Source organism: Muntiacus reevesi, chromosome 15 (assembly GCF_963930625.1).
Source record: "Muntiacus reevesi chromosome 15, mMunRee1.1, whole genome shotgun sequence".
NCBI lineage: Eukaryota > Metazoa > Chordata > Mammalia > Artiodactyla > Cervidae > Muntiacus > Muntiacus reevesi.
In genome coordinates this window covers 20,424,440-20,437,354 of record NC_089263.1, presented here as the reverse complement: position 1 = coordinate 20,437,354, position 12,915 = coordinate 20,424,440, and the positions used below count along the sequence as shown (strand labels likewise).

The 12,915-nt window shown below is 44.4% G+C and overlaps 1 protein-coding gene across 4 annotated transcripts in view; it reads left to right on the top strand.

The window, feature by feature from the left end:
* The window catches only part of CRTC3 (CREB regulated transcription coactivator 3), a 98,831-nt gene that overhangs the window by 42,725 nt on the left and 43,191 nt on the right, over positions 1–12,915 (top strand). For all 4 annotated transcript variants that reach the window (XM_065906123.1, XM_065906122.1, XM_065906126.1 and 1 more), the window contains exon 3: positions 11,019–11,138. In XM_065906123.1, coding sequence (XP_065762195.1) covers positions 11,019–11,138 — 120 coding nt within the window. The remainder of the gene's footprint in view (positions 1–11,018; positions 11,139–12,915) is intronic.

Sequence of the window (12,915 nt, the reverse complement as noted above, 5' to 3'; positions counted from 1 at the left end):
GTGTCCCAACACTATTTGTTGAATAGTCATCTTTTCTTCACTGATTTAAAATACCACTTTTATCAGATACTAAATTCACACATGAGTCTGATGATATTTTGAGACTTTCTGTTCTCTTTTATTGATTTGTGTGTCTATTCATACACCAGAATCACTTTAACTAATTACCATAGCTTTATATTACATTGTAAAATTCTAGTTGGGTTAATTCACGCTCATGCTTCTTTTCAGGGATTTTTCCAGGCTGTCCTTACATGGATATTTTTCCAGGTGAACTTTAAAATTGACTCATTAGTACCTATTTTAAAAAATCCTGTTGTTAATAGGTTTTATGTAGCTGAATGATGTGATCAGATTGTGTTTTAGAAAAATTACTCTTACCGCATTGTGGAAACTAGGTTGGAGGAAACAAGATCAGAGACAAAAAGACCAATGAAAAGCTGTTGCAGTGACTCTGGGGAGTGGTTGGATGAGAAAGTGAGGAGTAGGTTTGGGAAGTGTCTGCAAGGTCAGAGTGACCAGACTTGGTGATGCCTGGGATGGGAGGAGGCTGGGAGGAAGTCTTCCAAGAGGACCCCAGACTTCCAGGGCTCAGCCCTAAGGAAGTACCGTCCCCAGACATTTGAAACACACAAGATAGAGCCGGTATGGGAAGAAAAGGACAGATTCGCCTCCGCACATGTTGAGTTTGAAGTACCAGCCAGGTGGTCCTAGAAGAGTTGTCCAGTGGGCTGTCAGACTTCAAGTCTGAAGCATTGGTGAGAAGTCTGTGTTGGAGATACAGGATTGTATGCCAGAGCCCTGAGGAAGGCCAGCACTTACAGGGTGGTCAGGGAGGTCAGGAGTTGGCATCTTGTTTGGTCGCTAAGCTATGTCTGACCTTAGCGAACCCATGGACTGCAGCTTGTTAGGTTTCCCTATCCCTCACTATTTCCCTGAATTTTTTCAAACTCCTGTCCGTTGAGTTGGTGATGCCATCCAACCATCTCATCCTCTGTCGCCCTCTTCTCCTCCTGCCCTTAGTCTTTCCCAGCATCAGAAGAGTCAGCATAGAAGACTAGAAAGAAGCACCCACAGTGGTAGGAGGAAAACAGGGGAGCATAAAGTCGTAGATACCAAGGAAGAACGTCTTCAAAAGAGTGAACTGTCAGTCATCTCAGATGCCTCTAAGAGGTCAAGTAACTTAAGACCTAAAAAAGTCCAGCTGGATTTAGTAAGGAAAGTCTGTGGTTATCTTGGGGAGAGAAGGTTCAGTGAGGGGGGCGGTTGGGGGCTGAGGTAGGGGGTCAGGGGCTGAGGTGGGGGAGTCGGAGTTGAGGTGGTGGTGGTGGTCGAGGCAACTCCATCAAAAGCTTGGCTGTGGAGAAAGGAAGAGACAGGGATGAGAGGAGACTAGAGTAGCAAGTTCTGTTTCAAGCCCCACAACCCCCCATGGGAGAGGCTTGGCTGTGGTGAAGTGCAGGCGAGAGGCAGGCAGGTGAGGGGAAGAGGGCAGTGACCCTAGGCTTGGAGGACCAGTAATGCTGAGACAGATAGAAGGACTTAGAGAAACTGGCCAGCATGAACTGTCCAAAAGAGAGTAATCCAGTTGCAGTGTTGGTATATGTTCTCTCATGGTTTGTTGTTGTTGTTGTTAAGTTTTCTGATTTTTTTGGTTGGCTTTTTTAAAAAACTATTTATTTATGGCACACTGGGTCTTTCTTTGTTGCTGCATGTGGGTTTTTTCGAGTTGTAGGGAGCAGGGGCTGCTCTCTAGTTGTGGTGACGGGCTTCTCATTGTAGTGACTTCTCTTGTTGTGGAGCCTGAACTCTAGAGCACTGGCTTAGTAGTTGTAGCACACGGGCTTACAAGGGCATGTGGGATCTTCCCGGACCAGGGATTGAACCCATGTCTCTTGCATTGGTAGGTGGATTCTAAACCACTGGACCACCAGGAAAGTTGCAGTTTGGTTATTTTTGTATTTTGAGAATTTAGAGAAAGAACTTCTAAAAAATTGGAATCAGGTTTAGAAATTTAATTGACAATTAAGTTAACAAGCATGATATAGAATAGTGTATTAGTATTCTACCATTTGTGTAAGAAAATGTAGTAAAAATAATATATATTTATATTTACTGTACATATATAATCAGTATTTGGACAGAGTTATAGATACTAATAAATCTGGTTACCCACTGGGAAGTGGGAGATGGAGACTGGTGAGCAAGAGTTGGAGGTTGTCTCTTCACTGTCAAACTTTTAAGAATTTAAATGTATTATTTATCCAAATAATATGCTCTAAGCTGGTTGCTTGTTCTAAAAAGTAATGGTTCTGCCAGAGCCTGAGCTTTCTTAGTTATTTATGGCTTTAAGCATGATCTGTCTGTCCTGCCATGTCTGAGAACCTCCAAGAAGCAAGTTTTATGCCTGTGAGCTGTGGGTATTTGCTTTTTCTCTGCTCTTCCCCACTGGAGACCGGCAGTCCTGGGGAACTGGACAGTCCTAGATTGTGGTTCAAGGGAAAGGACTGTGCCCTGAACTGGCGTGTCCTGGCCATGCAATCACAGTTTGACTGAGTGGGCTATTAAGAGTTCTGCACCCAATTCTACCACGGACAGCAGAGGGTTCCTGGCATCCACAGGCTTATCTCCTACCATTCAACTCAGTTATGACACCACACCTTTCCAGAGATAAAGGATTCAGTCCTGTGAGACTGCTGCTCTCTATACTTTAGACACCAGTGCAAGTCTCAGTCTCGGAGTTACCTACAACTGCTGTCCAACTTGGCTGCAAATCGGAGGTTTCCATGACCTCCCCCTCCTTTGGATTCAATTAATTTGATAGAGCATCTCATAGAACTCAGGAAAACATTTACTTATACTTACTAGTTTATTATAAAATAATATGCTAAGGGATACAGATGAACATCCAGACATAAGAGAGGCGTAGAGTGAGGAAGGTGGGAAAGGGAGCAGAGCTTCCGGGCCCTCTTCAGAGCACACCACTCTCCAAATCTCCAGTGTTCACCAACTGGGAAGTTCTCCAAACCCCATCCTCTTGGGTTTCTATGGAGACTTCATTGCAGGAGACTGACTGATGACATCATTGACTGTTAGCGATTGATTCAATTTCCAATCCCTTTCCCCTTTCTGGTGGTGGCAGTGGGGACACTGAAAGTTTTAACCGCTTGATCACAGAGTGGGTTCTCTTGACAGCCAGCACCTACCCTTAGGCATGCTCCAAAAGTCACCTGATTAACAGCAAAAGACACTGTGCCGCTGTCAGCCCTTAGGAAATTCCAAAGGCTCTAGGAGTTGTGTGCCAGAAATGAGAAAGAAGACCAAATATATTTTCCTGGTTAAAAATCACAATAGCACAACTGCAAAGCTGGTTTATAGGAAAGAGAAAGGAGAAAGGGGGCTGTCATAATCCTGACAGGGGCCAAGTCGGCCCCTGGTTGTCTGCTTCCCAGCTGAGGCACATCCCCTGACAGTTAATCCTGTGACTTTTCAGTCTCTCCATTACCGTAAAGAATCTGCAGTTTCGATCCCTGAGTTGAGTAGATCCCCTGGAGGAAGGCATGGCAACCCACTCCAGTATGCTTGCTGGAGAATCCTATGGACAGAGGAGCCTGTCGGGCAACACTCCACGGGGTCGCAAAAGAGTCGGACACAACTGAGTAGGCACCCATACACTGAGATCCTAGTGGGACTTCCCTCCCCTTCCTCCTTCTTCCTGAAAGTGAGGTCTCCTGACCAGGCATAAACAGGGCTGACCATGCTGACCTCACCAGTCACAGAGCTAGGGAAAAGTCCACCTTCCTCACTTGTGAGGGGGAGACTTGCCCCTACTCTTGGGAACCAAGAAACTGTCAGTACATGGTCCCCCACCAAAGGAGGGGCCCCACTCAGGATGGCAGCCCTCATCAGCTCACATCTGAGTGGTCAATTACCTCTCTCCTGTCTGTAGGCAGAGCGGGGCCCTTGTAGGTGAGATGAAATGGTTTCCTCCTTGTGAGACCTGCCAGTGTTTGTATGAATGAGGAAAGGAACGCCAAACCAACTTAACCCAGAGTCTCCAAATGAGCAAACCTGATGTATTTGCAGGTTTAGCTCAAATTAAAAGGAGAACCTGGTCCCCCAGCTCAGTCCCTCCACTTTTGGTAGTTCGGATCCTCATAGAGAAGAGTGACCTTATAATGGTGAGTTTTTAGAAACCTCTTAATGGGCAGATTACCCCAAGGATAGTTTGCAGCTCAGCCTAAGGGAAGACGTAGCAGAAGCAGGGCTGTATGAAAAGGGAGTGGCCTGCCCGGGAAGGTCGTTGTGTCCCCTCTCAGGGCTGTCGGGTCTCCTCTCAGCAGGGACTGGATGCCCACGGCCAGGGTGCTGCTTAGTGGGATTGATGGCCTATAAGGGCGTTGAGACCAGGAGGAGCAGGACGCTGTATGTGCCTCTTCATAAGCAAGCGGTCAGATGAGGAAAAGTACCCAAGGCTCTTTTAAATCAAAAACAGGATGTACATTTTTTTTTTAACTCAACATGCTTTATTTAGAATTGCCACGTGCTGTTCTAACTAAATATTTCAGATTATTTTATTCCCTCTAGAAACATTTTCTTTAGGATACCTTTCTAGTTCCTTTATTATACACTTATTTTGTCCTTTAAAGTCATGTGAAAAAAAGTACTTTAGTACTAATTTTGGCAGGCCATGTGGTAAAACACTGAGCTCTCATCCCTTTTTTTGCATGTTTGTAGAAGTTATAGAAGGTCCCTGGAGAAGGGCATGACAACCCACTCCAATATTCTTGCCTGGAGAATCCCCATGGACAGAGGAACCTGGCAGACTATACAGTTCATGGGGTTCCAAAGAGTCAGACACGACTGAAGCGACTTAGAGCACATAGAAGTTATTGGGCTAAAGCTAATAAAAAGTACCCTTAATTTATTATAGTGTCAAAATTTAATTTTTAAAAATTAAGAAAATTTTTAATTTTTAAAAATTAAGCTTTTTTTTTTTGAAAATTTAAGGTATACCCCAAAGTAGAGAGTAGAATAATGAAGCCCTTTATACTCATCACCAGTTTTCTTAGTGTTTTCCAGTTTTACTGAGGTATAATTGGCATGTAACGTTGTATTAGTTTAAGGTATACAGTGTAATGATTTACTACTTGTACATATTGCAAAATGGTTACCACAATAAGCCTAGTTAACATCTAATAAAATAAAAACTACTCACTCAGGTGATTCAGGGGTTCTGAGAGTCAGAGTACCCTGTAAGACTGGACTAAGGCCAGCCTGAAAACAGTGTCGCCCTGGCCAACCTCTGGGAGAAAAGCCCGACCTTATTGCCCAAACCTAGGAGCCTTACAGTTTTGTGAATCAAAATCTCTCCCTCTGGCGTGGCTGAGCACCAGCTCCTGCCCAATTCTGACACTGCAGAGGGCAGAGGAAGAGGTTGGGGAACTGTGGTCAGCTTTGATCCTGGAGATTTGTAAAGTATTTGGAATTTTTCTTTAAGGTTTTTCTTTTTTTTTTTTTAATGGTGATATAATAGAGTCTCTAAGAAGCTATGAAATCCTTTTTATTCTGCTCATTTTTTAAGCTAGAAGTAAACTCCATTTAGCCCCGAGGCAGTGGATTTAAAGCTGCTGCTTTGCTGTGGGCTGGTCTTCCTCCCTCCCTTCCTTCGTCATGAGAACCAAAGGAGGCACTGGCTGTGGCTGGAATAAGCTCCAGCTGGGTTCCCAAGAGACAACAGTTGTCCCTTGGTTAGACTGACCCTTTTAAAAAGAGGGAACCTATAACATCTTCCATTAACTTAACCTGCATGTAAAATAAGAGGCCTTGCAAACTCAAGGAACCTGCCTTACTCCCTACCCTTATAAAGTCTCCACTGTTCCCCCCAGAGAAAGTTATTCAGTACCAGGGGCCAGTCTTTTGTGCACTTATCAAGAAGCAAAGACGAGCTGCCCAGCATTGTGGAAAGGCTAGAGGGCCTGCTGAGCCAATGAGCGAGTGTGACCTCAGGGCTAGCAGTCACACTCCATATCCAGGAGTACATCCAGTCTCCTTTCCCACCTGTGAGTCTCCTAGGACAGATGAAACGGGGGGAGCTCAGATACATAGAGGAATTTGGGATGATTGAGGCAGCACTTTAATTCTATAGAAGGGAGCATAGGATGGTCAATACATAGTCTTGGAACTCATAGTTAATGTTTTATAAAATATTAAGTCAGACCCCTACCCCAAATGAAACTGTTGGATCCAGTGTAAAGATGTAGGCATGCTGTTTACACTATAAGGTAGCCAGATATCTCAGCTAGACTTACTCTGAAGTTAGATCTTAGGTGTTCAATAGATTTATCAGAACGTAATAAAAGTTTATTTGGGATGTTTCTAGAAAATGCATATTGTTTTCTGTATATATCAGCAAAAATCCACTTATAATCCACTGATACGTGGGCAACTGAGCAGAGGTGGCAAAATGGCAAGGTGACGAGACCCCAGAGGAGTCTCAGAACCCCAAGTTCAGATCGTTGGGCTATATGACTGAGAAAAATCACTTCGTCTCCTTGGATCCCAGTTTCCCAGCTGTAGAAGGAGAGCAGGGAGCTGGACTCCATGGTGGTCAGCGGTCCTTTACTTATCGCTCGGGTAAGCCAGCAGCCCCTGTGCCCTTGTGGTGCTCATCTCCACCTTGTCTTCACCTGCTCTGTGCTGAGAAGCCAGGTGGCTGGCTCATGAGGCTCAGGTAAGGGGCAGTGGAGAACCTGAGGGGCTCCCTCCAGAGTGCTCTCCCAGGGGGCTCTGTTTTGTTCCTGAGAATCTCTCTTTGCTTCCTGGTTCACTGGTGAGAGGGGTGAGATGGTCACATAAATCACCCCTGCTTCAAGCTCACACGTGGTCCTTATACTGTAAAACAACGATGGTATTACATCCTGTCAGTATGTATTTCCAGTATTGACAGTGGTATTCCAGAAAAACATTTCTTGCTCTTGTAAGAATTTTATTATTTTTTGTCTTGCTCTGTAGTCATAACATCTACAAATGAAACTATTGAGAATTGTCCTATGTAGACTTGTTCCTGTTTGAGAACACTGATCAGGCATCCCCTTGTAAGGATACTGAGGTTATGGTATTCTGGATCAGGACTTTTCAAAGGAACCATTTGTCTGCTTAATCTCAGTCTTCTAAAATGTCCTTAATGGTTTTTTAAAAATATTTATTTGTCTGCACTGGGTCTTAGTTGCAACATATGGGATCTAGTTCCTTGACCAAGGATCAGACCCAGGCCCCCTATATTGACAGTGTGGAGCCATAGCCACTGGACTACTGGGGAAGTCCCCCTAAAATGTTTTAAATCTATTAAAAAATAACTCAGTAGAACTTCTGACAATGCAAGAAGGTACTTGGTCATCCTACTAGCATTTAGAAATCTGTATTTCACTCAAGAGAATTTGCGAATTACATTTCTTCTGCTTTTAAGAACACTTCATAGAAATATAGCTGTAAGCTAGAATTGGTTTTGTTGTAAGGAAAGATGTCTTGGTCATTGACATACGCATAATATACTATAGCATATATACCTTTAATAATGATCATCTCCTTGAGTTGGCAATAAGCAGCTCTCCAGTTCTCAGACTTCAGCTCACTTCATGACTTAACATGGGCTTCATAGGAATCTGCTTGTGGATTCTTAGTCACGTGAGAAAGATCTGGGGTTTCTAATTAACCACAAACTTAATGATACATTGGCAATGTTGTGCATCTGCTGAAAGAATCAATGCAAATATAGGTCACGTTGATAGATCAGCAGTGCCTAACTAGAGGAAGTAACCTTCCCCACCTAGGAAAAGACTGCCAGGCTCAGCCATTCACCCAGGCTGAGGTGATGTGAGGTGTGTGGCAGCAGGTGGTGCCTGCCTGAGGTCTCGGTCCTTGTGGGAAGAACCCTGAGAGTGCGGTGCTGTCTAACGTTGGCCTGCAGATCCATAGCGCTGCTGCTTTTGGCAAATCCACATGTCCTCTTTCATCCCAGAAAGAGTTCTGGCATCAGCGTTAGCCATGTCACCCCCACCCCATCAGCCCCACTAATTAATGCCTGCAAACTGAACCAGTTTGCCGTCAACGTAGAGATATTTTCAGAGACAGTCAGGAGCATGCAGTCCTACAGAGTGGGGAGAATCTGAGACCAGGACTCTCTGCACCTGGACACTCAATTCCCAGTAGTACCTTGAACCCCTTTGAATTTGTTTCCTCCTCACAAAGCCCAAGGGCTTCCCCGATAACTCAGCAGGTAAAAAATCTGCCTGCAATGCAGGCGACGCTGGTTTGATCCCTGGGTCTGAAAGATCCCCTGGAGAAGGGAATGGCAACCCATTCTAGTATCCTTGCTGCGAAATCCCATGGACAGAGGGTCCCATGGCGGGCCATAGTCCATAGGGTCGCAAAAGAGTCGGACACAACTGAGCACTGAGCAGGCACGCACGGCCAAAATCCAGCCACAGCAGCTAAGCAAGGGTCTCCCACGGCTTTCTGCTTGCCAACTCAGGAACTACTCTGACCCTCTCACCCCAGCTTCATTGCCCTCTACTGTTAAGGTTTGTGGAACCTTGGTGTTCAGGCTGCACTCCACCCATCTACCCTCTCTCAGGTTTGGGGACGTAAGCCCAGAAGGTACCTTTTCCCTGCCTCAGGTTACCAGTCGGTCATTCCTCTCCATGCGCAGCCCCTGACAATTCAGTCACAATGCAAAACAGAATTCTCTGGCCACCCCTTGGCTGTTTGGGTTCCTGTTGAGCCTCCTAGTGCTCAACTTCACTGTCAGGCTGTTGATGCTGGCACGCCTGAGTTCAGTTCTCTCAGCTGCCAGCAGGAACACTGCTGCAACCAGGGTACGTTCCCATCTGTTTTCTAGTGCCTGGGGGCCTACAGGGGCACCTGTGCTGGCCCAGGCAGAGACTTCAGCTTGTGCCATGGGGAGGAAGAGAAGAAATTATCAAATGTAGGCAGAGATTATCCCCCCAAACACACACTGAATCCAAGTAATAATACAGGATTTGGGCCAATAGGAGTTAAGTCAAAAGAGGCAAGTGTAAATAGAAAATATATGTGTAATAGGAAACCTGGAAGACATTCCAAGAGCTTTCTGTGTTTTGGATCGTTGTCGTCTTCTTTTAAATTTAATGTTCTGGCCGTGTCACTTGACGTGCAGGATCTTGGTTCCCTGACCAGGGATCAAACCTGCACCCCCTGCAGTGGAAGTGCAAAGTCTTAACCACTGGACTGTCAGGAAAATCCCCCTGGACCCCTTTCTAAAGACCCTCCATGCCCCATCTATTCGCAGGCCTCCAGTAGTCCAGTCTGGCAGTAGCTGCGCTCTAAGACTCCTAGATGAAATAGTTGTTTTCAAGTACATTTCACATTCGTGTGATATTTTTTTATCACCAGAGAGACCTCTGTTTTCTTTAGTCCTGGAACAAAGTCATCCATCTCTTAAAATTATGTCTGTTGTGTGAACAGGTTCTGATAAAGTGCATGGTGGGTATTCAGCCTCTTGATGAGCAAAGGTGTTTCAGTTTATCGTTCCTACATTAGCACGCTCTCTTATCTGAGCTCAACATCCATCTTGCCTATTGCAATGGATATTTTTCTTCCAGTACCACAGGTGTTCCTCAGGAAGATGTTTTTATTTTAGGTGTTGACAGATTTGGATTGTAAAACTGTTCAACTAAACCAGCCCTGACATTTCATCAGCCCTCTTGGGAGAAATAGGAGTCATTCCCAAATCCAAGATATGAAAATCTGTATGTTTAACACAGCAAAATGAGCGGCTAGTTCTTAACTAAAAGGAACTCCCCTTGAAAGACATACTCCATCATAGGGTTCTTTTCATAGTAAGCTAGCTCTTTGACATATGATTCGATTTACATGAAAGAAAATCTGTCTTCATGTATTTCACAAACATCTCTGGCGTAATTTTGTATACACATTGCTCCATTATGTACGATATAATGGTGCAGTCTAGGATTTGGTTTTTGCCAATCAAAAAGCTTTGACTTTTATGATGCCAGACTCAAAAATGTAAAGAATGTACTCCAAGCCTGCCTTAACAAAGGAGTTTGGATTTATTGACCATGACTTTATCTTGAATCTGTTTATATTTTCATTTATGCCATTTGGGGTATGACGAGTTGCGTGTTTCCCACTAGTATTCAGGTACTATTCTTTTTTTTCTCCTTGACTCGGGGTCACAAACTCAGACGTTTCACATAAGAAGTCATCAAAGTGGTCTGGTGTCCTGCTTGCAGAAAACAGCTACTCTCAATTGCAGTCCCATTGCCATGTGGGAAGTTGGGACCAGTGTGGCTAAAACGTTCAGATTTTTCACTAGAATTCCCAAAAGTTTTTAAACCTTGTTGAGTCAATCAGAACTTTAAAAGGACAGTGTGTAAAGCCAGTAGTCCCCAGCCCACAGGTACCCCATTTTATATCTGGATGCTGTGTCTGTGTTTCTGCATGCTGGATGCAGTAGGTACCCACTTCGTTTCTGTCTTAAGCATACCTCTTTTCCATTTCATATGTACCTCCTTGTTACTGGGATTCTGTGTATAAATCCATAGTCTCCAAATTATGACAATGTTTAATAAGTCATTCTTTCAAATTCCATCTTCACACTAAAGACTCATTTTTAAAAAATATTTAATTTATTTTTTTTATTTGACTGTGCTGGGTCTTAGCTGTGGCATGTGGGATCTAGTTCCCTGAGCAGGGATCAAACCCCAGCTCCCTGCATTGGGAACTCAGTCTTAACCACTGGACCACTAGGGAGTCCCAAGACTATTTTAAATTATTCTGTAATTATGCAGACACAGCTCCGTGCTGCATTTGATTCACCTTGACTCAAGGCAGACTCACAGACACCAGTAAAATTATAAAGTCAGTCTTGTCATCTGTTGTTGCTAAGAGTTGTTCTTGATGGCAAGTGGCAATGTCATGGTCACAGGCCAACCAACTCTTGTTCATTCTCTCTGCAGCCAGCGTTCCACCCAGCTGACAGCGTGCGGGGGACCCGCCACCACGGGCTGGTGGAGAGGCCGTCCCGGACTCGCTTCCACCCCCTTCACCGACGATCCGGGGACAAGCCGGGACGACAGATATCCTTTTTCATTGTCTGAGGAGAGGATAAGTTTTGAAATGTTTGAAAACTTTTCAGGATTTATTTTCCCAGTAATTTCCCGTTGGTCTCCAAATCTTCATTTCATCTGATGAATGGAGGCAATAAACCTAAGTGAGTTAGAATCTAGAAACATCTCTGCAACTAAAAATTAGAAGGATCCCGGTAGGTGTTACTTTATTAAAGTGTCAGTAAAGTTCCGTCTAATGAAGTAAATGTACATAAACAGCCTGTCATTCAGCCCCATTGCAAGGCCTTCTCAGCATTTTCTTCAGACATTGACAAAATCAGAATTAACCCTGACTTTAAACCAGGTTAGATTTAGTCGGTCACACTAAAACAGACATACAGATAGGTGATTTATGTTTATTTCTGTTCACACACTGACCTGCTGCTAGAACTTATGGAAGAAATTTTTATATAATTTTCTATTTAGGGAGTTTCAGACTCTATCAATGACAACTAAAATACGAAGATGGTATTTAGGAGAATCTTCCATAGTGATATTTATTCACACCAAATCCTATGCTGTGAAGTAGGAAGACAGAAAAGGAGGCTGTGAACTCATCGGACAATTTTATTTATCAGACCAGAGCAGGGCGTGGTCTCGGGGGTCCAGCAGTGTGCCCAGGGCTTTGGGAAACAGGCCTGAGCTGGGATTTGCGGGAGAGGAGACAGGTAAGTATTCCAGGAGAGTCTGCACTCTGCCCTCATTCTTCTCACCCAAAGGGCTGGAGAGAGGCAGGAGAGGCGGGGTGAGTCTTGCTGCAGAGCTGGGTTCCTGGCAGTGACGGTAGGGTTGGCTTCAGCAGCCTAGAAAGCAGGAAGTGGGGGGAGGGCTCTCATGTTTACCGAGCACCTACTCATGCCAGGCACTGTGCTAGGCAATTCATAAGCCGTTTAGATGAGCTCAAAATTTACTGGGCAGTTTGCTTTTTTAACGCCCATTTCCCAGTGAGGAAACTTGAGTGTCAAAATGAGTTGCCCCAAATTCCATAGCTGAGGCTGGAGGGGCCCAGATTCAGCCTCAAGTCAAGCTGAGCAACCCCCAGCCTGGGCCCCCCTCTTGTTCCAGTGCTCAGTTGCCCCCAGGACCACACTTAAGAGAGACCCTGGTGGAGGAGGTGTGGGAACACAGAGGAACTCCCAATGCGTGTCTAGCCCTCAGGCTTCTCGCAGTTTTTTATCAATCTGAGGCGAGGAGAAGGACCCAAATGGAGGTTTACTTCTCCCCTGAGTCCACCAAGATACCTTGACTTCTGATATCATGTGACATTATCAGTGCAGGTAAAAAGGATAACTGATTTTTTTCCCTTTCCTTCTGGGAGGCAGGAATTCTACCATTTAACCACCAACACACCCCTCAAATTCCTCTCTGGAATGTATCATAACTTTTACATAGAAATGCAAAAGGGAAATGAGAATGGAGGCGGTTCTTCAGCAAATTCACACGCGTGTAGGAGGTTGTCCATCGAACTGTTGTCTAAATTGCTTGGAATTTTCTAGTAAAAGACTTAGTGTATTTCTTTGCTTCATGTGATTAACATTACATCTTTTCCTAATTTCTCAGTTCCCTCTTTCTCTCATAGATGTTCTCTCTAAATATTTTAATACATACAGATATATTTATGGCTACCTCAGATCTTTTTTACAGCAAGTATGGTCCAAATATATGTATATACTCACAGCTTTTTAATTAAAAATTTTTTTATTTTATTTTGGCTGCACCTTGCTGCTTGCAAGATCTTAAATTCCCC